At 59.0% G+C, this 25024-nt stretch overlaps 2 protein-coding genes across 2 annotated transcripts; both read right to left on the bottom strand.

Moving 5' to 3' along the window:
• Window positions 1–8594: 8594 nt before the first annotated feature.
• Window positions 8595–14803, bottom strand: LOC135416750 (maestro heat-like repeat-containing protein family member 6). Its single transcript, XM_064660070.1, has 19 exons — window positions 14795–14803; window positions 14343–14530; window positions 14117–14254; window positions 13737–13851; window positions 13428–13676; window positions 12997–13173; window positions 12705–12842; window positions 12211–12359; window positions 11787–11934; window positions 11378–11565; window positions 11152–11289; window positions 10911–11025; window positions 10638–10775; window positions 10206–10382; window positions 9913–10068; window positions 9654–9755; window positions 9425–9527; window positions 9129–9173; window positions 8595–8815 (listed from the first exon to the last, which is right to left on the bottom strand). Exons 1-19 carry the CDS (start codon window positions 14801–14803, stop codon window positions 8724–8726), a joined length of 2565 nt encoding a protein of 854 aa, XP_064516140.1. The 3' UTR covers window positions 8595–8723.
• A 6436-nt stretch (window positions 14804–21239) lies between these two features.
• Window positions 21240–25024, bottom strand: LOC135416749 (maestro heat-like repeat family member 5). The gene is made up of 11 exons (XM_064660069.1): window positions 24890–25024; window positions 24482–24669; window positions 24256–24393; window positions 24015–24129; window positions 23742–23879; window positions 23310–23486; window positions 23017–23172; window positions 22758–22859; window positions 22530–22632; window positions 22234–22278; window positions 21240–21924 (listed from the first exon to the last, which is right to left on the bottom strand). The coding sequence occupies exons 1-11, from the start codon at window positions 25022–25024 to the stop codon at window positions 21833–21835; spliced, it is 1389 nt and encodes a 462-aa protein (XP_064516139.1). The 3' UTR covers window positions 21240–21832.

Below are 25024 nucleotides of genomic sequence, written 5' to 3'. Positions count from 1 at the left end.
GGCAGCAGCCAGTGCCCGTGGCTGGGGGGTACAGAGCCTTACGTTGTCAAAGAGTGGTTGGAGCGCCTCAGCCAGCTTGGGGGCAGTGGAGATGAGTGCCCGAATGTCTTTGTCCCGGAGCATATTCACAAACACAGAGAGGGTCATCACGACCAGCTCTCCATCTTCATCAGGCAGCAGCTCCAGGAGGTGTTGAGACAGGCTGCAGATGCTTTGGGCCTGTGTGGAACACAGTGCTGTGCTGTCAAGCCCTGAACAGCTGCCCCACCAACAGCTCTCTGGCAGTGCAACCCCACGCTGCTGCCCCGGGGCCCAGAGGCCAAAGGCCTGTCCCACAGGGCCTGGGCAGCTGTACAGGGAGGCAGGAGAGCTGGGAGGAGCATCCACAGCTGCCAAAGCCCAGCCAAGCCCAAGGGACTGCCTTCCCCAGCCCCAGGCCGCCTGTGTGGCTTCAGCTGTGTGTCCCCTTCTCACCATTGACAGATCCATCCAGAGCACCATGCGGCCTCGGAGAGCCAGGCGACGTCTCTCTGAGCACTGGCTCTGCAGGTGCCTTGACAGGATCTGCTCAACACTGCTCTGACATCTCTTTGCGTCCAGATAGTCCAGGACCTGGAAGGCAGAGAGCAGTGACGGGGTGCCCGGGTAGCAGGAGCGTGGAGCCGCCCAGGGCTGGGCCCAGGCAGCAGCACAGGGCACAGGCACCATCCCAGGCAGCTGCGGCTGTGAGAGGGCAGAGAGGGGGAGGCAGCAGGGCCAGGCAGCGCTGGCCATCGGGCTCACCTCCACAAGGAACTCCAGGGCAGGCAGCTCCCAACGGGGGTCCTCAGTGCTGAGCAGCCCCAGCAGGTGGATTGCCAGTGGGGAATGGGAGGGGGTCAATTGGCGGCGCATCTCCCTGTCAGGGGGAAAAGCATGGAGCCTGAGCAGGGTGGGCAAAGCTCTCCCAGCACTGACTCATAGAGTCCTGGTCTTTCTCCAGCAGCTCAGGATGGGATGTGAGCACTACGGCAGGTGGCTCCTCCTGTGCACCCACCTCCCGCAGCCTCTTCCAAGCTGCTCGGCCATCCCTTGGGGCCAAGGCCCTCTGCTTTACACCCATGGGGGCTGTTTGGAGTGCCCCATGCCCTGGGTAGAGATGATGGGGGCAGCGGGGTCAAGGTTGTCTCACCTGACATGCAGACCCACTGCATAGTGATGGGTGTCAGAATTCACGAGTGGGTCCCAGGCAAGCCTGCGCTTCCTTGCCATCCAAATATTCTCCCATGGCAGATGGCAGAGCAGGGCCTTGATGGTCTCTACAAAGAACCTGTGTGCAGAGCAAGGGCCAGGTCATGCTGGGAGCCCTGGCCCCAGCCCCAAGGGCATGGCAGGGAGAGAGGACAGGGATGGAGCACCTGTTGGGCTGGGTGGGGAGGCGGTGTTGCTCCAGGCATCCCCTCCAGAAGGTGTTCACCTCTTCTGGCACCTGCTCTGTGCTCATGGACACTTGGAACAGCAGAGCCACGAGCAGGCGGGGGATGTAATTCATCACTGCATCCTGGCACTTGGGCTCCTGGATGATCAGCCACAGTGCCAGGGTTGCCTGCAATCAAAGCACGTGGAGACAGCGCTCAGTGCGAGAGGTCCATGTGTCAGGGCCCGAGTGTGGGAGGGAGAGGCCAGGGGAGAGGCAGGGGGAGCAGCCTGCCTGTTGTCCCTGAACCTGCCCCTCAGCTACATTTGTAGCCCAAGGCCTGAGGCTCCCCCTGTGGTGGGGGAGGATGGAGAGTCGATGTGGGGAAGAGAAAAGGCCACTTCTAGAAACTCACAGCCAGGGCAAACACGTCTCTGTTGTCGCCATCAGAGGTGGACATTCCATGCAGTGGCCAATCCTCCATCACTTGGAGCAGTACTGGCAGCACCTTCTCCACTGCTGTTCCTGAGGAGCTGATGCTTCTCCACATCATTGCAGCAGCTCTGTGGAGTCAGAGCTCTGGGTCAGGGGGGTCTTAGCCCTAGTGCCGTGGCATGGGCAGCTGTGGGAGCCCAGGTGACAGAACTACGGTGCCTTGAGGGGCAGGGAAGGCACATGGCAGTAGGACTGGGGGCTGACAGGCCAAGGCTGGGAAATGGAGGGGCCTGAGAGTCCTGGAAGTCTCCATCTGTCTGGCAGACCATATGGGACAGTCTCTCCAGGGTGATAGGTTGTAAGGGTTGGTGATCCCTGAGCCAGCAAGGCAGCAGAGCCCTGTACCTGTCACACTCTGGGGCACAGCGCAGGAGAGTCATCACCACATCACGTGGGTGTGCCTCAGCGAGCCTGCAGATGTCAGTGTGTGGAGACACGTGGAATGTGAGGTCGTGGTGGATGGACCAAACGATGGCCGGCACCTGGAGAGGCAGTGGAGGAGAGTTGGGGAGCTGCCAGAGGGAGCAGGTTGCCCAGCTTCCCCGAGAAGTTCTTCCCTTCCCACCACACTCTGCTGGCCTCAAAGGCTTAGGGGGCCAGCGGACCCAGCTTGAGAGGCCACGAGACCCCTGGGGGACTTAAACCCTAGCCACAGGCTGCTTACTGGCTTCCAACTGGAGACACCTTTGCCCTCCAAAAACTGCAGATTGGGAGCATCAGTCACACTCTCAGCTGGCGTGGTGTCAGTGTTTCCGATGCCCTCACTCGTGGTGTCACCCTCTGCCATGAGATCACTTGTTGTGGTTTCATCGTCGGTCATGGCAGTCTCAGGGTTTGCTGTGTCATCCATCGGTGCCTCATCAGAGCTTGCTGTGCCCTCAGTCAGCATCGGGGTGATGTCAGCCTGTGCCACGAGATCAGTGTTGGAGCCGGTTGTGTCACCAGGCAATGCGGTGTCAGGCTTTGCTGTGCCGTCCATCGGTGCCCCGTCAGAATGTGATGTGCCATCAATGGCCATCGGGGCCATGTCGGCCTTGGCCATGACATCAGTGGCTGCGGTGTCAAAGCTGGTTGTATCTTCAGCCAAAGCGGTGTCAGGCTCTGTTGTGCAATGAGTGGGTTCTGTGATGTCCTTCACAATGAGATCGGCCAGTGCGGTGTCAGGGTTGGCCGTGTCCTCGGTCACAGCGGTGTCAGAGGTTGCCATGTGATCAGTCGGCTCGGTGCTGCCCTCAGGCTTTTCCTTGAGCTCAGCTGGCCTGGTGTCAGGCTCTGCCATGAGCTCAGGTGCTGTGGTCCTGGGTGTTCTACGCCGAATGCGCATGATTTTCAGCAACCTCTGCAGGAGAAGAAAGGGCAGGGAAGAGAGGGAAGCCCGAGGGAGCGTTCCACCAGCAGTGCCAGGCTGAGCAGGGACAGCAGGCCCAGCCCAGGGGGGGATGGCTGCAGGTACCTGAACTGCTCTGCGGAAGCGGCCACGGGGGCGGTCCTGCTCCTCTGTCCGGTCCTGGCCTGGATCTGTCAAAGAGGGAGCGCAGGCAGAGCTGAGGGGCTGCAGGAGACGCCAGGGAACACAGCCCAGCCCTGCACTCCAGAGGCAGGGCCGGCCCTGGGGTGCCCAGTGGCCCCTCTTTCGCCTTCCCTTTCCCTGTGCGTGTCCACAGGGGACAGGAAGGGGCCAAGCTGGCTGCAGCCACCAGCCCTGTGGCCCAGCTCCAGCACTCACCCTGCTGCTGGGGCTCCTCAGCTTGCTGTGCTGGGGCCACCCCAGGGCCTCTCCTGTTCCTCTTCCTCCTGAACAGCCTGAACAGGCTGAAGCATCTCCCTGCCATCCCACAGTGTGGTCTCAAGGGAACTTGCACGAGAGACGCCTTAGAAAATACCCTGGTGGGCAAATCTCACAAAATGGCCTCAAAGGCACCTTCCACAGGGACTGCAGGTGACCAAGTCCCGTGGTCTGGCCTCGAGAACACCTTCCACAGGGACTGCAGGTGACCAAGTCCCGTGGTCCGGCCTCGAGGGCACCTTCCACAGGCACTGGTGATGCCCAGAAAAGCTCTGGGTCACCAAGGCCCGTGGCCTGGCCTCGAGGGCCACTCCCACAGGGAGTGTGGATGCCTCGGAAAAACCTCCGGGTCACCAACTCCTGGGGTCTGGCCTCGAGGGAACTTGCACAAAAAAGAGCTCTCGGAATTGCTTCGGGTCAGCAACGAACGAGTTGGCTGCGAGGAGACTCCTCACAGCACCGCTCAGTCCCGTCCTGACCAGACGCGTGCTCCGAGCACTGTGGCGCGGCCGCGTTGACGCCCAACACCTATATCAGGATGTGTCACAAAGGGCCCTTGGACACCCTGCCCTGTCCCATCCCATTGGCGACGGTCACCATGTCACAAAGGGCTCTGTGACACACTGCCACGGGCAGCTGCTCTGACCCCTTTGGCCACGGCTGCACTGAAATCAGCAGCAACTTATTTGCCTTCAAATGGTCCATTGAGAGTCAATTTCAAAAACTAAACAGAAGCAAAAAAACCTGGGATAAGAATAGAATAGTTCTGATAAGGGATAAAAGTCCTCAAGGAATAAAAGTTCCCTCAGTCTTCCAAAAGCACCCCAAACAAGGGAGGATATTGCAAAAACACTAATCCTCCCTCTGCTGCAGAGAGCTGACTGGCCAGGAAAGTTTTGCAGGGCTTGAAAATACAAACTGAAATCTGTATTGGATGATTTGGAGTTGAGAGAGCAAGTGCTCCAGCCTTTCTAAGGCTTTCCAACTCATCCTAGGGACACTTGGGTGAGGTGCTTTAAAGTTCAGGCTGTCTTGAAATCTTGCCTGCAGCCATGAGGGAGTCCTGGTAAAGTCTTCTAAGAACTGTGGGTTGGCCCTGGTGGTCAGGGTGGGTTCTGCCCTGGTTCCTGTGGACTCCAAGGGACAACTCTAAGTAAGGAGGAGAGAGAGGACTAAAATGTCCAGTGACAACTAGTGATGTTCTTGAGAGAGGAGATGAGGGGATTTTTCATTTGTGGGTGTTGTGATAGCAGAGGAGTGACAAGACACAGAAGTGAGAGCAGATACACAGAGGAGAAAGAGAAATGTTTCTTTTGGACAAGCTCACTGCTGGGATGGAGAAAGCCAAGAAGGCAGGAATATTCAAACCAGGGCAAAATAAAACTACCCACAATTATCACAGCTCGTGCTAAAATGCATTTCAGAGGAAACATCAATGCCCCTCCCTCCCAACCCCCAGCACCTCCCTCATCCAAAAGCCCCCAAAGAACTAAATCCTCAACTCTTTGATGAGAAAGGAGGACTGTGTTTAATTGGCCATAAAAGCTGTTAAAAGGTCTGGAGATGGTCACTGCTGGACACAAGATCCCCGAGCGTGTGGTGGCTGGATTTTGTATGTTTTGGCAATTTCTAAGGTGAAGCCTGTGTTCCTCCCTGGGCTGACCTGTCCTATCTGAGCTCCAGAAAATTTTCCACACTTCTTTTCTCTGGCTAATTGGGATGATCCAGGAAACTTAAAAGCCTGGGATGGAGCCCTCTCAGAAGTCTGCTAAAAGACTCTACAAGTTTTTCTGGCAGAAGGGTTGCTTCCCTGTGAGGAACGATAACATTGCTGAAGCTGTTCCACCTGCTGTCTCCAGAGGAGGCAATGGGAAGCCCCCTGCTCTGTCTGAGGCTGGAAGGAGCCTTGGCTCGGTGCTCCTGCAAAACTTGGAGCTCTGGAAGAAGAAAAGAGCATGGGCAAGGGGGCAAGGAGGAAAGGGGGTGGCAAACCAGGGTCACTCTGCTCTGGTATGAGTACAATGGGAAAGATGAAGGGTTGAGGTGAGAAGACTGGTCTGGAAAAGGAGAAGAAAAGAAAAAAGGAAAGAAACACATGCCTAGAAAATGGCTGCAAGCTCTCAGCCAGCCTCGGCACCATCCAGCTGCAGTGGGGACATTCAAAGGACCACATTTCAGGCATTGCAACCTCACTGGGACGATGTCAGCTACACAGCAGGACTTCCTTTTTCCCTACCCAGTTCACCCCATTTTGCTGTGAACTTTGCAAAGCAATTCCAACTCTCTTCATTCCAACTTTATTAGGTGCCATCAAAGCCCCCAAGAAACGCGCCCCAAAACAAAACCTGCACGCCGAGTGCCAAAACCCTTAATCAGCTGCCATTAATGCCCAACCGGCAGAGCTGTTCCAAGAAAGTTTTCAGCGGCCGAGCCAGCCCATCCCGATGTGCTCCTCCGTGCGGGCGGCTGGGGCAGCGCTGCCCTGGGTCACCGCTCTGGCCGTGCAGGCGCCGAGATGCCGCAGGTCGGAGCAGGGGCAGGCTCAGCCCTGGCCGGGAGATGCGGAGCGGCGGGTTTGGAGCCCGGCGGGCGGGGCGGAGGTTTGTCCCGGCCTTGGCAGCGGCTGTGTGTCCCCGCCGCGCTTCTCGGGGCTGGGCAGCGGCTCCTCCCGGCGGCAGCTCCCGGCTCCTGCCGGCCGGGCCTGGGCTAAAGCGGGGCGGGACGGCAGCGAGCCGAGCCGGGCGCCCGCCCGTCCCCAGCCCGGGCCCGTCCCCGCGGCTCCTCCTCGCCCGGCACCGCCCCACACCCGGCCCGCTCCGCCGGCCCCCGGGACAGCTTCGAAGCCGCTTGTTCCGGGGGAGAAACTGAGCCGGGCTCCTCTCGCAAGGAATGAAGGCTCCCGAAGGGGACGGGCAGAGCGGGGGCTTGTCCTCTCCTTAGCCCTTATGGTAAGGGAGAAAAAGAGTACAGGCTCTAAAGTTGTGCCTTTGTTTCCAGGACTGTAAAGGAGGAGCAAATGATTCCATTGATCCAAACAGTAGTTTGCTTGTAAGAGTTAGGCGGAAAAAAAAAAAAAAAGATAAACCGAAAACAACCCCGTATTTCTTCTGAATAGAGAAGGTGCAGAGGAGATGAGAATTTTTGAGGCCAAGATGGTTATAAACATTTGGAGGCCAAGAAGCTCAGTGTGTGCAGTCAGGTAATGAGCACAATAAAATCAGGTGAGGAGGAAGGAGAGCTGAGTGTGTAGAGAACAGATCAACATCCTGATCCTATGGCAAGGAGATGGCTGGTGCTTTCTGCTGTCAGCCAGGGTGTGTGGCTGAGGTGTGATGCTTGTGCTTTGGGGTGCTTGCAGGGGTTGATGAATAGGTGTCGAGCAGATTGGTGGTCTTTTTGTTGTTGTTCAGGAGAACTCAGGTACCCTTGGGATAGGCTTGAGGTTGATGCCCTGAAGGTGTTGTCTCTGAGAGAGTCAGTGCTGGGAGTGAGTGTGGGACAGAAGGGCCCCAGCCCAGCTGCAATGGTTGAGCTGAGGTGTTGCCTGAGGCAGAGCAGAGTTGGTGGGGGTTTGCTGAGTGGGTGTGTGCCCAGCTTGCCAGGCTCCCGTGGCACTGGAGAGCAAGTGCTGGTGGGACTTGTGCTAAAGCAGTTTTAAATGTGTGCCAGAGCCCCAGGGACAGGGGCAGCCTGAAGTGCCCTTGTCCCTGTGTGTGTGTGCCCACGGGGCAAGGGGCAAAAGCAAGGCAAGAGCGGGCCCGTGAGCTGCAGGGCTGAGGTTTGTGGCGATTGAGTTCCACAAAGATGCAGGTCAGGGGGAGAAAGGTGATGTTTATTAATGTAAGGGGAAGGGGAGGGCTGAAGCTTCTTAAGGTAATGGGAAGGGGAGGGATGAAGTGTAGGCAGAAGAAGGGAAGGGGAGGGGAGGGAAGAGAAGGTTTGGGAAGGGAAGGTTTGGGAAGGGGAGGGGAGAGAAGGAAGGTTTGGGAAGGTATGTGGAGGGGAGGGGAGGGGAGGGCAGGGCAGGGCAGGGCAGGGCAGGGGAAGGTTTGGGAAGGGGAGGGGTTGGGGAGGGGAGGGAGGGGGAGGGAAAGGGAGGGAAGGTTTGGGAAGGGAAGGGAAGAGAAGGATTGGAAAGGGAAGGATTGGAAAGGGAAGGGGAGGGAAGAGAAGGTTTGGGGAAGGGAGGGGAGGTTTGGGAAGGTTTGGGGCAGTAAGGGAGGGGAAGGATTAGAAAGGGAAGGATTGGAAAGGGAAGGGAAGGTTTGGGAAGGGGAGGGAAGAGAAGGTTTGGGGAGAAGAGGAGAGGGGAGTGGAGGGGAGGTTTGGGGAGAAGAGGAGAGGGGAGTGGAGGGGAGGTTTGGGAAGGTTTGGGGCAGGAAGGGAAGGGGAGGGAGGGGAAGGGGTGGAGGGGAAGGGAAGGGGTGGAGGGGAGCGGATATTTATTAATCTAAGGGGAAAGGAAGGGATGAAGTGTGGGCAGGAGTAGGTTTGGGAAGGAAAGGGAAGGTTTGGGAATGTTTGGGATGGTTTGGGAAGGGAAGAGAAGGTTTGAGAATGTTTGGGATGGTTTGGGAAGGGAAGAGAAGGTTTGGGAAGGTTTGAGATGGTTTGGGAAGGGAAGGGAAGGTTTGGGAAGGGAAAGAAAAGGAAGGGGAGGAGAGGTTTGGGAAGTGAAGAGAAGGTTTGGGAAGGTTTGGGATGGTTTGGGAAGGGAAGGGAAGGGGAGAAAAGGTTTGGGAAGGGAAGGGAAGGTTTGGGAATGTTTGGGATGGTTTGGAAAGGGAAGAGAAGGTTTGGGAAGGTTTGGGATGGTTTGGGAAGGGAAGGGGAGGGAAGGGGAGAAAAGGTTTGGGAAGGGAAGGGAAGGTTTGGGAAGGGAAGGGAAGGGGCTGTCCGTAGAGATGGGCAGGCCAGGAGCTGCCTGGCCTTGCCCGCTGGCTCAGTTGGGCCCAGCATCAGCTGAATCTCCAGCTCCGCTGAGAAGTGGTCTCGTCCCTTGGTCTTCCGGTGCTGTTGGAGGGACGCAGGTTGTCTGGCTGGAGATTACTTTGTTACTGCCCGTCTGAAAGCGGACAAGAATTCAGTCCGCATGGTGCAGTAGGACGGGCAGTCGTCTTGGCTGATGGCTTCAAAGGCTGGAAGAGAGAGGAACGGAGCCACGGTCAGAGCCTGGATGTGTGGGAACCCAAGGAGACCCTCCTGCCGGGGCCATCCCAGCCAGTTCTTGCCGTGGCCAGGAGGGAGCAGGGGTCAACAGGATGAGCGGGAAGGTGCTGGCCCCCAGTCCTCCCCCTGTGACCCTGAAATGTGTCCCTGCTCTGCCTACAATGCCCCTTGTCCGTGCAGGGAGCAGAGCCCCGCGCAGGCAGGGCAGGGATTGCAGCTCCCTGCCCAGGGTCTGTGTTCCCCCCTGCCAGCCCCCAGTGAGAGCCCACTGTCCTCACTCACCCCTCATGAGGAGCTGCAGGTCTTGCATGTGCCAGGCAGCAATCCCTGGGAACAGAGAGTGTGTCAGGGCCCCAGCAGCACAGCTACCACCCCACGGCCTCCTGGCCTGGCAGGGCTGAGCCGGGGCCTTCCCGCATCGGGACACCCAAGGGTGTGGCTGGCACAGGGCGGCAGCAGCCGCCAGGGCACTCGGGGCTCCCCAGCACATCCCTGGGCCACATCCTGCTGCCACTGGAGCAGCTGGGGCTGGGGCCGAGCTGCAGTGGGGAGGGAGGGACCGCGGGCTTGTGGCTCACCCATGAACCTGACGGCCGCCTCTCGCAGGGGCTGCTGTGGGCTCTGCAGGTAGGGCAGGGCCTGGTGCAGGTGTTCAGCCCTTCGGCTCACGTCCTTGTCCATCTGCAGAGAGCAGGGGGGTGTCTGTGGCTGCAGCAGTGGCAGGGGCACAGGGCCAGCCCTGCACACTGGGCATTGGGGCCTGAGGGCTTGTCCAGCCTGGGGCTGGATCTTTGGGGTCATCCTTACCAGGCAATCGCAGAACTTGAAGTGCTGCTCTTTCCTCAGCAGCTTCTCCAGGTCCCTTCTCTTGAGGAACCTGGCAGCGCAAAGCAGCACTTCCCGAGAGGCCTGCAGAGCAGCAGAGAGCGGGACATGGTACCACAGCCCAGGGCACAGCCCCTGTGTCCCTGCTCCAAGGGCAGCAGGAGGCAGGAGCCCTTGAGGCCCCAGGGCAGGAGGCAGCCCAGCCTTCTGCACAGGGACACCAGAGCCCAGCAGTGCTCACCTCTGCCACGCACTGGTTCTCGTCATGCCCATGGATGAAGAGTGGGACCAGGCTCTGGTGCACCTGAGTCTCCAAGAGCTGTGTTCCCTCTTCTGCCAGCACCTCCATTACCTCTCGGAAGAGGCGAATGGAGAGCAGCTGCACGTGGGTGTTGTCCTGGGGCAAAAGAGGAGAAAAAGACCTCAGCACTGGCTGCTCCAGGCCCACCAGGTACAGGCACAGGCCTGAACATCCACAGGGCAAAGTTTCCTGGCAGCACTCAGTGCCTGGAGGTGGAGGGCCCAAAGCCTTACATGGTCAAAGAGTGTCCGGAGCGCCTCAGCCAGCTTGGGGGCAGTGAAGATGAATGCCCGAATGTCTTCATCCCGGAGCACACTCTCAAACACAGAGAGGGTCATCACGACCAGCTCTCCATCTGCATCACGCAGCAGCTCCAGGAGGTGTTGGGACAGGCTGCAGATGCTTTTGGCCTGTGTGGAACACAGTGCTGTGCTGTCAAGCCCTGAACAGCTGCCCCACCAAGAGCTCTCTGGCAGTGCAACCCCACGCTGCTGCCCCAGGGTCCAGAGGCCAAAGGCCTGTCCCACAGGGCCTGGGCAGCTGGAGAGGGAGGCAGGAGAGCTGGGAGCAGCTGTCAGAGCTCCCAAAGCACAGTCAAACCCAAACGCCTCCCTTCCCCAGCCCCAGGCTGCCCGTGTGGCTTCAGCCAGGTGTCCCCTTCTCACCATTGAGGGATCCACAGCAAGCACCAGGAGGCCTCTGAGTGCCAGGCGCTGCCTCTCTGGGCACTGGCTCTGCAGGTTCCTCGACAGGATGGGCAGGACCCTGTCACGACATTTACTCCCATCCAGAAAGTCCAGGACCTGGAAGGCAGAGAGCAGTGATGGGGTGCCTGGGCAGCAGGAGCCCAGAGCTGGCCAGGGCTGGGCCCAGGCAGCAGCACAGAGGGCAGAGAGGGGGAGGCAGGCAGGCCAGGCAGCGCTGGCCATCGGGCTCACCTCCACAAGGAAGGCCAGGGCAGGCAGCTCCCAACGAGGGTGTTCAGTGCTGAGCAGCCCCAGCAGGTGGATTGCCATGGGGGAATAGAAAGGGACCAAGACGTGGCGCATCTCCCTGTCAGGGGGAAAGAAGGAACCATGGAGCCTGAGCAGGGTGGGCAAAGATCCCCCAGCAGGCTGTGTGGGGTGCCCCGTGCCCAGGCCAGAGATGCCGGGGGCAGTGGGGACGAGGGTGTGTCACCTGGCCAGCAGCCCCACTGCATAGTGCTGGGTGTCAGCACAGAGGAGCGTGTCCCAGCCACACCTGCGCTCCACTGACACCACCTCATTGTCCCACTGCAGCCGGCACAGCAGGGCCTTGATGGTCTGGACCAAAAACCTGTGTGCAGAGCAAAGGCCAGGTCATGCTGGGAGCCCTGGCCCCAGCCCCGAGGGCATGGCAGGGAGAGAGGACAGGGATGGAGCACCTGTTGGGCTGGGTGGGGAGGCGGTGTTGCTCCAGGCATCCCCTCCAGAAGCTGTTCACCTCTTCTGGCACCTGCCCTGTGCTCATGGACACTTGGAACAGCAGAGCCCCGAGCAGGCGGGGGACGTAATTCATGAGTGCATCCTGGCACTTGGGCTCCTGGATGATCAGCCACAGTGCCAGGGTTGCCTGCAATCAAAGCACGTGGAGACAGGGCTCAGTGCGAGAGGTCCATGTGTCAGGGCCTGAATGTGGGAGGGAGAGGGCAGGGGAGAGGCAGGGGGAGCAGCCTGCCTGGTGCCCCTGAACCTGCCCCTCAGCCACATTTGTAGCCCAAGGCCTGAGGCAGGGAGATGCAGGGGTGGGGGAGGTGACGTGGGAAGGAGCAGAGGCCACTTCTAGAAACTCACAGTCACGGCAAAGACATCTCTGTTGTCACCATCGGAGGTGGGCATTCCATGCACTGGCCAATCCTCCATCACTTGGAGCAGTACTGGCAGCACCTTCTCCACTGCTCTTGCTGAGGAGCCGATGCTTCTCCACATCATAGCAGCAGCTCTGTGGAGCCAGAGCTCTGGGTCAGGGGGGTCTCAGCTCGGCACCATGGCTTGGGGAGCTGTGGGGGCCCATGTGACAGAGCCACAGTGCCTCTAGGAGCAGGGAGGGCACATGGCAGTAGGATTGGGGGCTGACAGGCCAAGGCTGGGAAATGGAGGGGCCTGAGCGTCCTGGAAGTCTCCATCTGTCTGGCAGACCACACGGGACAGGCTCTCCAGGGTGAGGGGTTGTAAGGGTTGGTGATCCCTGAGGCAGCAAGGCAGCTGGGCCCTGTACCTGTCACACTCTGGGGCACAGCGCAGGAGAGTCATCACCACATCACGTGGGTGTGCCTCAGCGAGCCTGCAGATGTTGGTGTGCATCGTGATCCCTGGAGCCATGTGGGAGGTGAGGCACTGGTGCATGGATCTCACGATGGTCGGCACCTGGAGAGGCAGTGGGGGACAGCTGAAGAGGTGCCAGAGGGAGCAGGTTGCCCAGCTTCCCCAAGAAGTGCTTCCCTTCCCACCACACAGTGTGGCCTCAAAGGCTTAGGGGCCAGCAGACCTGGCATGAGAGGCCACGAGACCCCTGGGGCACTTGAGCCCTGGCCACAGGCTGCTTACTTACAGACACACTTCCCCTCCATAAAAATCTGGAATGGCAGCTGTCTTGAGTTTCTGTGGCCAGGTCTTTGTCCCTGGGCAGGAGGAGTCTGGAGCCCACAAAACCCCAGGGCAGGAGGCAGCCCAGGCCCTGCCACGGGGACCCCAGAGCCCACAAGTGCTCACCTCTGCCACGCACTGGTGCTCATCATAGTGCAGGAAGAACCACAGCACCAGGGTCTGATGCATCTGCATCTCCAAGGGCCTTGTTCCCCCTTCCACCAGTACCTCCATCACCGTTTGGAAGAAGTAAAAGGAGGACAGCTACACATGGGTGCAGAGGAGAAAAAGAGGAGAAAAAGACCTCAGCACTGGATGCTACAGGCCCATGAGATACAGGCGCAGGCCTGAACATCCACAGGGCACAAAGTTTCCTGGCAGCAGCCAGTGCCCGTGGCTGGGGGGCACAGAGCCTTACGTTGTCAAAGAGTGGCCGGAGCGCCTCAGCCAGCTTGGGGGCAGTGGAGATGAATGCCTGCATGTCTTTGTCCCGGAGCATATTCACAAACACAGAGAGGGTCATCACGACCAGCTCTCCATCTTCATCAGGCAGCAGCTCCAGGAGGTGTTGAGACAGGCTGCAGATGCTTTGGGCCTGTGTGGAACACAGTGCTGTGCTGTCAAGCCCTGAACAGCTGCCCCACCAACAGCTCTCTGGCAGTGCAACCCCACGCTGCTGCCCCGGGGCCCAGAGGCCAAAGGCCTGTCCCACAGGGCCTGTGCAGCTGTACAGGGAGGCAGGGGAGCTGGGAGGAGCATCCAGAGCTCCAAAGCCCAGCCAAGCCCAAGGGACTGCCTTCCCCAGCCCCAGGCTGCCCATGTGGCTTCAGCTGTGTGTCCCCTTCTCACCATTGACAGATCCATCCAGAGCACCATGCGGCCTCGGAGAGCCAGGCGACGTCTCTCTGGGCACTGGCTCTGCAGGTGCCTTGACAGGATCTGCTCAACACTGCTGTGACATCTCCTTGCGTCCAGATAGTCCAGGACCTGGAAGGCAGAGAGCAGTGACGGGGTGCCCGGGCAGCAGGAGCCCAGAGCCGCCCAGGGCTGGGCCCAGGCAGCAGCACAGGGCGCAGGCACCGTCCCGGGCAGCTGCGGCTGTGAGAGGGCAGAGAGGGGGAGGCAGCAGGGCCAGGCAGCGCTGGCCATCGGGCTCACCTCCACAAGGAACTCCAGGGCAGGCAGCTCCCAACGGGGGTCCTCAGTGCTGAGCAGCCCCAGCAGGTGGATTGCCAGTGGGGAATGGGAGGGGATCAATTGGCGGCGCATCTCCCTGTCAGGGGGAAAAGCATGGAGCCTGAGCAGGGTGGGCAAAGCTCCCAGTACTGACTCACAGAGTCCTGGTCTTTCTCCAGCAGCTCAGGATGGGATGTGGGCACTATGGCATGGGGCTCCTCCTCCTCCTCCCGCAGCCTTTTGCAATCTGCTCGGCCATCCCTTGGGGCCAAGGCCCTTTGCCCCACGCCCACGGGAGCTGTGTGGAGTGCCCCGTGCCCTGGGTAGAGATGATGGGAGCAGCAGGGACAAGATTGTCTCACCTGACATGCAGACCCACTGCATAGTGATGGGTGTCAGAATTCACGAGTGGGTCCCAGGCAAGCCTGCGCTTCCTTGCCATCCAAATATCCTCCCATGGCAGATGGCACAGCAGGGCCTTGATGGTCTGGACCAAAAACCTGTGTGCAGAGCAAAGGCCAGGTCATGCTGGGAGCCCTGGCCCCAGCCCCAAGGGCATGGCAGGGAGAGAGGACAGGGATGGAGCACCTGTTGGGCTGGGTGGGGAGGCGATGTTGCTCCAGGCATCCCCTCCAGAAGCTGTTCACCTCTTCTGGCACCTGCTCTGTGCTCATGGACACTTGGAACAGCAGAGCCACGAGCAGGCGGGGGATGTAATTCATGAGTGCATCCTGGCACTTGGGCTCCTGGATGATCAGCCACAGTGCCAGGGTTGCCTGCAATCAAAGCACGCAGAGACAGGGCTCAGTGCGAGAGGTCCATGTGTCAGGGCCTGAGTGTGGGAGGGAGAGGCCAGGGGAGAGGCAGGGGGAGCAGCCAGTCTGTTGTCCCTGAACCTGCCCCTCAGCCAGATTTGCAGCCCAAGGCCTGAGACAGGGAGATGCAGGGGTGGGGGAGGATGGAGAGTCACTGGAGAGGCGATGTGGGGAGAAGAAAAGGCCACTTCTAGAAACTCACAGCCAGGGCAAAAACGTCTCTACTGTCACCATCGGAAGTGGACATTCCGTGCACTGGCCAATCCTCCATCACACGGAGCAGTACTGGCAGCACCTTCTCCACTGCTGTTCCCGAGGAGCCGATGCTTCTCCACATCATTGCAGCAGCTCTGTGGAGTCAGAGCTCTGGGTCAGGGGGGTCTCAGCCCCAGCACTGTGGCTTAGGGAGCTGTGGGGGCCCAGGTGACAGAGCCACGGTGCCTTGAAGGGCAGGGAAGGCACATGGCAGTAGGACTGGGGGCTGACAGGCTGGGAAATGGAGGGGCCCAAGGGTCCTGGAAGTCTCCATCTGTCTGGCAGACCACATGGGATAGACTCTCCAGGATGAGGGGTTGTAAGGGTTGGTGATCCCTGAGCCAGCAAGGCAGCAGAGCCCTGTACCTGTCACACTCTGGGGCCAAACGCAGGAGAGTCATCACCACATCACGTGGGTGTGCCTCAGCGAGCCTGCAGATGTCAGTGTGAGGAGACACGTGGAATGTGAGGTCGTGGTGGATGGACCAAACGATGGCCGGCACCTGGAGAGGCAGTGGAGGAGAGTTGGGGAGCTGCAAGAGGGAGCAGGATGCCCAGCTTCCCTGAGAAGTGCTTCCCTTCCCACCACACTCTACTGGCCTCAAAGCCTTAGAAGGCAAGTGGACCCAACTTGAGAGGGCACAAGTCTCCTGGGGGACTTAAACCCTGGCCCCAGGCTGCTTACTGGCTTCCAACTGGAGACACCTTTCCCCTCCAAAAACTGCAGATTGGGAGCATCGGTCACACTCTCAGCTGGTGTGGTGTCAGTGTTTCCGATGCCCTCACTCGTGGCGTCACCCTCTGCGATGAGATCACTTGTTGTGGTTTCGGTGTTGGTTGTGTCATCGGTCATGGCAGTCTCAGGGTTTGCTGTGCCATCCATCGGTGCCTCATCAGAGCTTGCTGTGCCCTCAGTTGGCATCAGTGTGATGTCAGCCTGTGCCACGAGATCGGTGTTGGAACCGGTTGTGTCACCAGCCAAAGCGGTGTCAGGCTTTGCTTTGCCGTCCATCGGTGCCACCTCAGAGTGTGATGTGCCATCAATGGCCATCGGGGCCATGTCGGCCTTGGCCATGACATCAGTGGCTGCGGTGTCAGAGCTGGTTGTATCTTCAGCCAAAGTGGTGTCAGGCTTTACTCTGCAATCAGTGGGTTCAGTGTCATCCTTCGCAATGAGATCGGCCAGTGTGGTGTCAGGGTTGGCCGTGTCCTCGGTCACAGCGGTGTCAGAGGTTGCCATGCGATCGATCGGCTCGGTGCTGCCATCAGTCTTCTCCTTGAGCTCAGCTGGCCTGGTGTCAGGCTCTGCCATGAGCTCGGGTGGTGTGCTCCTGGGTGTTCTGCGCCGAATGCGCATGATTTTCAACAACCTCTGCAGGAGAAGAAAGGGCAGGGAAGAGAGGGAAGCCCGAGGGAGCGTTCCACCAGCAGTGCCAGGCTGAGCAGGGACAGCAGGCCCAGCCCAGGGGAGGATGGCTGCAGGTACCTGAACTGCTCTGCGGAAGCGGCCATGGGGGCGGTCCTGCTCCTCTGTCCGGTCCTGGCCTGGATCTGTCAAAGAGGGAGTGCAGGCAGAGCTGAGGGGCTGCAGGAGAGGCCAGGGAACACAGCCCAGCCCTGTGCTCCAGAGGCAGGGCTGGCCCTGAGGTGCCCAGTGGATGGAGCAGGGATGCTGGGCGGTCAGCCTGGGCCCCTCTTCCCCCCTCCTTTTTTTCTGGGTGTGCCCACAGGGGACAGGAAGGGGCCAAACTGGCTGCAGCCACCAGCCCTGTGGCCCAGCTCCAGCACTCACCCTGCTGCAGGGGCTCCTCAGCTTGCTGTGCTGGGGCCGCCCCAGGGCCTCTCCCGTTCCTCTTCCTCCTGAACAGCCTGAACAGGCTGAAGCGTCTCCCTGCCATCCCACAGTGTGGTCTCAAGGGAACTTGCACGAGAGATGCCTTAGAAAAAACCCTGGTGGGCAAATGTCAAAAAATTGCCGCGAGGGCACCTTCCACAGGGACTGCAGGTGACCAAGTCCCGTGGTCTGGCCTCGAGGGCACCTTCCACAGGGACTGCAGGTGACCAAGTCCCGTGGTCCGGCCTCGTAGGCACCTTCCACAGGCACTGGTGATGCCCAGAAAAGCTCCGGGTCACCAAGGCCCGTGGCCTGGCCTCGAGGGCCACTCCCACAGGGAGTGTGGATGCCTCGGAAAAACCTCCGGGTCACCAACTCCTGGGGTTTGGCCTCGAGGGAACTTTCGCAAAAAAGAACTCTCAGAATCGCTTCGGGTCAGCAACGAATGAGTTGGCTGCGAGGAGACTCCTCACAGCACCGCTCAGTCCCGTCCTGACCAGACGCGTGCTCCGAGCACTGTGGTGCGGCCGCGTTGACGCCCAACACCTATATCAGGATGTGTCACAAAGGGCCCTTGGACACCCTGCCCTGTCCCATCCCATTGGCGACGGTCACCATGTCACAAAGGGCTCTGTGACACACTGCCACGGGCCCTGAGGCCTCCCCCAACCTTGGCCAACCTGCCCCAAGTTGGAAGGAATCCATTCCCTAAAGCATCTGAGACAGCTGGATGTGAACTTTAGGAATGGCTCCAAAAAGGAGCAAACACTTCCCTCCTGCACCTGCTCATGGTAGCAGAAGGAGCCCCCTCGGGAGAAGTCCTCGCTGGTGGCCATCTGAACAGGGGGCTGTGACACAGAGGAGCAACGTGTGGGCAAGGGCACGAATGCTGCTCTGACCCCTTTGGCCACGGCTGCACTGAAATCAGCAGCAACTCATTTGCCTTCAAATGGTCCATTGAGAGTCAATTTCAAAAACTAAACAGAAGCAAAAAAACCTGAGATAAGAATAGAATAGTTCTGATAAGGGATAAAAGTCCTCAAGGAATAAAAGTTCCCTCAGTCTTCCAAAAGCACCCCAAACAAGGGAGGATATTGCAAAAACACTGATCCTCCCTCTGCTGCAGAGAGCTGACTGGCCAGGAAAGTTTTGAAGGGCTCAAAAATACAAACTGAAATCTGTATTGGATGATTTGGAGTTGAGAGAGCAAGTGCTCCAGCCTTTCTAAGGCTTTCCAACTCATCCTAGGGACACTTGGGTGAGGTGCTTTAAAGTTCAGGCTGTCTTGAAATCTTGCCTGCAGCCATGAGGGAGTCCTGGTAAAGTCTTCTAAGAACTGTGGGTTGGCCCTGGTGGTCAGGGTGGGTTCTGCCCTGCTTCATATGGACTCCAAGGGACAGCTCTAAGTAAGGAGGAGAGAGAGGACTAAAATGTCCAGTGACAACTAGTGATGTTCTTGAGAGAGGAGATGAGGGGATTTTTCATTTGTGGGTGTTGTGATAGCAGAGGAGTGACAAGACACAGAAGTGAGAGCAGATACACAGAGGAGAAAGAGAAATGTTTCTTTTGGACAAGCTCACTGCTGTGGGATGAAGGAAGCCAAGAAGGCAGGAATATTCAAACCAGGGAAAAATAAAACTACCCACAATGATCACGGCTCGTGCTAAAATGCATTTCGGAGGAAACATCAACCCCTCTCCCTCCCAACCCCCAGCACCTCTCTCATCCAAAAGCCCCCAAAGAACTAAATCCTCAACTCTTTGATGAGAAAGGAGGACTCTGTGTTTAATTGGCCATAAAAGCTGTTAAAAGGTCTGGAGATGGTCACTGCTGGACACAAGATCTCGGAGCATGTGGTGGCTGGATTTTGTATGTTTTGGCAATTTCTAAGGTGAAGCCTGTGTTCCTCCCTGGGCTGACCTGTCCTATCTGAGCTCCAAAAAATTTTCCACACTTCTTTTCTCTGGCTAATTGGGACTGATCCAGGAAACTTAAAAGCCTTGGAAGGAGCCCTCTCAGAAGTCTGCTAAAAGACTCTACATGTTTTTCTGGCAGAAGGGTTGCTTCCCTGTGAGGAACGATAACATTGCTGAAGCTGTTCCACCTGCTGTCTCCAGAGGAGGCAATGGGAAGCCCCCTGCTCTGTCTGAGGCTGGAAGGAGCCTTGGCTTGGTGCTCCTGCAAAACTTGGAGCTCTGGAAGAAGAAAAGAGCATGGGCAAGGAGGAAAGGGGGTGGCAAACCAGGGTCACTCTGCTCTGGTATGAGTACAATGGGAAAGATGAAGGGTTGAGGTGAGAAGAGTAGTCTAGAAAATGACAAGAAAAGAAAATGGGAAAGAATCAGACACCAAAAAACGTCTGCAAGCTCTCAGCCAGCCTAAGCACCATCCAGCTGCAGTGGGGACAATCAAAAGACCACATGTCAGGCAGTGCAACCTCTCTGCGACCATGTCAGCCAAACAATGCCACAGGGAAAGCAGGACTTCCTTGTTCCCTACCCAGTTCACCCCATTTTGCTGTGAACTTTGCAAAGCAATTCCAACTCTCTTCATTCCAACTTTATTAGGTGCCATCAAAGCCCCCAAGAAACGCGCCCCAAAACAAAGCCTGCACGCCGAGTGCCAAAACCCGTAATCAGCTGCCATTAATGCCCAACCGGCAGAGCTGTTCCAAGAAAGTTTTCAGCGGCCGAGCCAGCCCATCCCGATGTGCTCCTCCGTGCGGGCGGCTGGGGCAGCGCTGCCCTGGGTCACCGCTCTGGCCGTGCAGGCGCCGAGATGCCGCAGGTCGGAGCAGGGGCAGGCTCAGCCCTGGCCGGGAGATGCGGAGCGGCGGGTTTGGAGCCCGGCGGGCGGGGCGGAGGTTTGTCCCGGCCTTGGCAGCGGCTGTGTGTCCCCGCCGCGCTTCTCGGGGCTGGGCAGCGGCTCCTCCCGGCGGCAGCTCCCGGCTCCTGCCGGCCGGGCCTGGGCTAAAGCGGGGCGGGACGGCAGCGAGCCGAGCCGGGCGCCCGCCCGTCCCCAGCCCGGGCCCGTCCCCGCGGCTCCTCCTCGCCCGGCACCGCCCCACACCCGGCCCGCTCCGCCGGCCCCCGGGACAGCTTCGAAGCCGCTTGTGCTGGGGGAGAAGCTGAGCCGGGCTCCTCTCGCAAGGAATGAAGGCTCCCGAAGGGGACGGGCAGAGCGGGGGCTTGTCCTCTCCTTAGCCCTTATGGTAAGGGAGAAAAAGAGTACAGGCTCTAAAGTTGGGCCTTTGTTTCCAGGACTGTAAAGGAGGAGCAAATGATTCCATTGATCCAAACAGTAGTTTGCTTGTAGGAGTTAGGCGGAAAAAAAAAAAAATAAAAAGATAAACCGAAAACAACCCCGTATTTCTTCTGAAGAGCGAAGGTGCAGAGGAGATGAGAATTTTTGAGGCCAAGATGGTTATAAACATTTGGAGGCCAAGAAGCTCAGCGTGTGCGGTCAGGTAACGAGCACAATAAAATCAGGTGAGGAGGAAGGAGAGCTGAGTGTGTAGAGAACAGATCAACATCCTGATCCTATGGCAAGGAGATGGCTGGTGCTTTCTGCTGTCAGCCAGGGTGTGTGGCTGAGGTGTGATGCTTGTGCTTTGGGGTGCTTGCAGGGGTTGATGAATAGGTGTCGAGCAGATTGGTGGTCTTTTTGTTGTTGTTCAGGAGTACTCAGGTACCCTTGGGATAGGCTTGAGGATGATGCCCTGAAGGTGTTGTCTCTGAGACAGTCAGTGCTGGGAGTGAGTGTGGGACAGAAGGGCCCCAGCCCAGCTGCAATGGTTGAGCTGAGGTGTTGCCTGAGGCAGAGCAGAGTTGGTGGGGGTTTGCTGAGTGGGTGTGTGCCCAGCTTGCCAGGCTCCCGTGGCACTGGAGAGCAAGTGCTGGTGGGACTTGTACTAAAGCAGTTTAAAATGTGTCCCAGACCCCAGGGACAGGGGCAGCCTGAAGTGCCCTTGTCCCTGTGTGTGTGTGCCCACGGGGCAAGGGGCAAAAGCAAGGCAGGAGCGGGCCCGTGAGCTGCAGGGCTGAGGTTTGTGGCGATTGAGTTCCACAAAGATGCAGGTCAGGGGGAGAAAGGTGATGTTTATTAATGTAAGGGTAAGGGGAGGGCTGAAGCTTCTTAAGGTAATGGGAAAGGCAGGGATGAAGAGTAGGCAGAAGAAGGGAAGGGGAGGGGAGGGAAGAGAAGGTTTGGGAAGGGAAGGTTTGGGAAGGGGAGGGGAGAGAAGGAAGGTTTGGGAAGGGGAGGGGAGAGAAGGAAGGTTTGGGAAGGTATGTGGAGGGGAGGGGAAGGGAGGAGAGGGGAGGGGAGGGAAAGGGAGGGAAGGTTTGGGAAGGGAAGGTTAGGGAAGGGAAGAGAAGGAATGGAAAGGGAAGGATTGGAAAGGGAAGGGGAGGGAAGAGAAGGTTTGGGGAAGGGAGGGGAGGTTTGGGAAGGTTTGGGGCAGTAAGGGAAGGGAAGGATTAGAAAGGGAAGGATTGGAAAGGGAAGGGAAGGTTTGGGAAGGGGAGGGAAGAGAAGGTTTGGGGGGAAGAGGAGAGGGGAGTGGAGGGGAGGTTTGGGAAGGTTAGGGGTAGGAAGGGAAGAGAAGGGAGGGGAAGGGAAGGGGTGGAGGGGAAGGGAAGGGGTGGAGGGGAGCTGATATTTATTAATCTAAGGGGAAAGGAAGGGATGAAGTGTGGGCAGGAGTAGGTTTGGGAAGGAAAGGGAAGGTTTGGGAATTTTTGGGATGGTTTGGGAAGGGAAGAGAAGGTTTGGGAATGTTTGGGATGGTTTGGGAAGGGAAGAGAAGGTTTGGGAAGGTTTGGGATGGTTTGGGAGGGGAAGGGAAGGTTTGGGAAGGGAAAGGAAAGGAAGGGGAGGGGAGGTTTGGGAAGTGAAGAGAAGGTTTGGGAATGTTTGGGATGGTTTGGGAAGGGAAGAGAAGGTTTGGGAAGGATTGGGATGGTTTGGGAAGGGAAGGGAAGGTTTGGGAAGGGAAGGGATGGTTTGGGAAGGGAAGGGGCTGTCCGTAGAGATGGGCAGGCCAGGAGCTGCCTGGCCTTGCCGGCTGGCTCAGTTGGGCCCAGCATCAGCTGAATCTCCAGCTCCGCTGAGAAGTGGTCTCGTCCCTTGGTCTTCCGGTGCTGTTGGAGGGACGCAGGTTGTCTGGCTGGAGATTACTTTGTTACTGCCCGTCTGAAAGCGGACAAGAATTCAGTCCGCATGGTGCAGTAGGACGGGCAGTCGTCTTGGCTGATGGCTTCAAAGGCTGGAAGAGAGAGGAACGGAGCCACGGTCAGAGCCTGGATGTGCGGGAACCCAAGGAGACCCTCCTGTCAGGGCCATCCCAGCCAGTTCTTGCCGTGGCCAGGAGGGAGCAGGGGTCAACAGGATGAGCGGGAAGGTGCTGGCCCCCAATCCCCCCTGCCCCTGAAATGTGTCCCTGCTCTGCCCACAGCGCCCCTTGTCCGTGCAGGGAGCAGAGCCCCGCGCAGGCAGGGCAGGGATTGCAGCTCCCTGCCCAGGGTCTGTGCACTCCCCTGCCAGCCCCCAGTGAGAGCCCACTGTCCTCACTCACCCCTCATGAGGAGCTGCAGGTCTTGCATGTGCCAGGCAGCAATCCCTGGGAACAGAGAGCGTGTCAGGGCCCCAGCAGCACAGCTACCCCTCCACGGCCTCCTGGCCTGGCAGGGCTGAGCCGGGGCCTTCCCGCATCGGGACACCCAAGGGTGTGGCTGGCAGAGGGCGGCAGCAGCCGCCAGGGCACTCGGGGCTCCCCAGCACATCCCTGGGCCACATCCTGCTGCCTCTGGAGCAGCTGGGGCTGGGGCCAAGCTGCAGTGGGGAGGGAGGGACCGCGGGCTTGTGGCTCACCCATGAACCTGACGGCCGCCTCTCGCAGGGGCTGCTGTGGGCTCTGCAGGTAGGGCAGGGCCTGCTGCAGGTGTTCAGCCCTTCGGCTCACGTCCTTGTCCATCTGCAGAGAGCAGGGGGGTGTCTGTGGCTGCAGCAGTGGCAGGGGCACAGGCCCAGCCCCGCACACTGGGCATTGGGGCCTGGGGCTTGTCCAGCCTGGGGCTGGGCCTTCGGGGTCATCCTTACCAGGCAATCGCAGAACTTGAAGTGCTGCTCTTTCCTCAGCAGCTTCTCCAGGTCCCTTCTCTTGAGGAACCTTGCAGCGCAAAGCAGCACTTCCCGAGAGGCCTGCAGAGCAGCAGAGAGTGGGACATGGCACCACAGCCCAGGGCACAGCCCCTGTGTCCCTGCTCCAAGGGCAGCAGGAGGCTGGAGCCCTTGAGGCTCCAGGGCAGGAGGCAGCCCAGCCTTGTGCACAGGGACACCAGAGCCCACGAGTGCTCACCTCTGCCACGCACTGGTTCTCGTCATGCCCGTGGATGAACAGTGGGACCAGGCTCTGGTGCACCTGAGTCTCAAAGAGCTGTGTTCCCTCTTCTGCCAGCACCTCCATTACCTCTCGGAAGAGGCGAATGGAGAGCAGCTGCACGTTGGTGTTGTCCTGGGGCAAAAGAGGAGAAAAAGACCTCAGCACTGGCTGCTCCAGGCCCACCAGGAACAGGCACAAGCCTGAACATCCACAGGGCAAAGTTTCCTGGTAGCACTCAGTGCCTGGAGGTGGAGGGCACAAAGCCTTACATGGTCAAAGAGTGTCCGGAGCGCCTCAGCCAGCTTGGGGGCAGTGAAGATGAATGCCCGAATATCTTCATCCCGGAGCACACTCTCAAACACAGAGAGGGTCATCACGACCAGCTCTCCATCTGCATCAGGCAGCAGCTCCAGGAGGTGTTGGGACAGGCTGCAGATGCTTTCGGCCTGTGTGGAACACAGTGCTGTGCTGTCAAGCCCTGAACAGCTGCCCCACCAAGAACCCTCTGCCAGTGCAACCCCACGCTGCTGCCACAGGGCCCAGAGGCCAAAGGCCTGTCCCACAGGGCCTGGGCAGCTGGAGAGGGAGGCAGGAGAGCTGGGAGCAGCTGTCAGAGCTCCCAAAGCACAGTCAAACCCAAGCGCCTCCCTTCCCCAGCCCCAGGTTACCCATGTGGCTTCAGCCAGGTGTCCCCTTCTCACCATTGAGGGATCCACAGCAAGCACCAGGAGGCCTCTGAGTGCCAGGCGCTGCCTCTCTGGGCACTGGCTCTGCAGGTTCCTCGACAGGATGGGCAGGACCCTGTCACGACATTTACTCTCGTCCAGGAAGTCCAGGACCTGGAAGGCAGAGAGCAGTGATGGGGTGCCTGGGCAGCAGGAGCCCAGAGCTGGCCAGGGCTGGGCCCAGGCAGCAGCACAGAGGGCAGAGAGGGGGAGGCAGGCAGGCCAGGCAGCGCTGGCCATCAGGCTCACCTCCACAAGGAAGGCCAGGGCAGGCAGCTCCCAACGAGGGTGTTCAGTGCTGAGCAGCCCCAGCAGGTGGATTGCCATGAGGGAATAGAAAGGGACCAAGACGTGGCGCATCTCCCTGTCAGGGGGAAAGAAGGAACCATGGAGCCTGAGCAGGGTGGGCAAAGCTCCCCCAGCAGGCTGTGTGGGGTGCCCCGTGCCCAGGGCAGAGATGCCGGGGGCAGTGGGGATGCGGGTGTCTCACCTGGCCAGCAGCCCCACTGCATAGTGCTGGGTGTCAGCACAGAGGAGCGTGTCCCAGCCACACTTGCGCTCCACTGACACCACCTCATTGTCCCACTGCAGCCGGCACAGCAGGGCCTTGATGGTCTGGACCAAAAACCTGTGTGCAGAGCAAAGGCCAGGTCATGCTGGGAGCCCTGGCCCCAGCCCCAAGGGCATGGCAGGGAGAGAGGACTGGGATGGAGCACCTGTTGGGCTGGGTGGGGAGGCGGTGTTGCTCCAGGCATCCCCTCCAGAAGGTGTTCACCTCTTCTGGCACCTGCTCTGTGCTCATGGACACTTGGAACAGCAGAGCCATGAGCAGGCGGGGGACGTAATTCATCACTGCATCCTGGCACTTGGGCTCCTGGATGATCAGCCACAGTGCCAGGGTTGCCTGCAATCAAAGCACGTGGAGACAGCACTCAGTGTAAGAGGTCCATGTGTCAGGGCCTGAATGTGGGAGGGAGAGGCCGGGGAGAGGCAGGGGGAGCAGCCAGCCTGGTGTCCCTGAACCTGCCCCTCAGCTACATTTGTAGCCCAAGGCCTGAGGCAGGGAGATGCAGGGGTGGGGGAGGTGACGTGGGAAGGAGCAGAGGCCACTTCTAGAAACTCACAGTCACGGCAAAGACATCTCTGCTGTCACCATCAGAGGTGGACATTCCGTGCACTGGCCAATCCTCCATCACTCGGAGCAGTACTGGCAGCACCTTCTCCACTGCTCTTGCTGAGGAGCCGATGCTTCTCCACAT

This window comes from Pseudopipra pipra, chromosome 6 (genome assembly GCF_036250125.1).
Source record: "Pseudopipra pipra isolate bDixPip1 chromosome 6, bDixPip1.hap1, whole genome shotgun sequence".
Classification (NCBI taxonomy): Eukaryota; Metazoa; Chordata; class Aves; order Passeriformes; family Pipridae; genus Pseudopipra; species Pseudopipra pipra.
This window is presented reverse-complemented; position numbering and strand designations above follow the sequence as displayed.

Coding starts and splice junctions, on each gene's coding strand:
- LOC135416750 (XM_064660070.1), bottom strand. Junction 11,566..11,786: donor GAGATGTCTTTGCCGTGACT/GTGAGTTTCTAG, acceptor CTTTGATTGCAG/GCAACCCTGGCACTGTGGCT. Junction 9,174..9,424: donor GGCGGCCGTCAGGTTCATGG/GTGAGCCACAAG, acceptor CTCTGTTCCCAG/GGATTGCTGCCTGGCACATG.
- LOC135416749 (XM_064660069.1), bottom strand. CDS start 25,024: ATGTGGAGAAGCATCGGCTCCTCAGCAAGAGCAGTGGAGAAGGTGCTG. Junction 23,487..23,741: donor TTGCTGTGGATCCCTCAATG/GTGAGAAGGGGA, acceptor TGTTCCACACAG/GCCGAAAGCATCTGCAGCCT. Junction 22,860..23,016: donor AGAACCAGTGCGTGGCAGAG/GTGAGCACTCGT, acceptor GCTGCTCTGCAG/GCCTCTCGGGAAGTGCTGCT.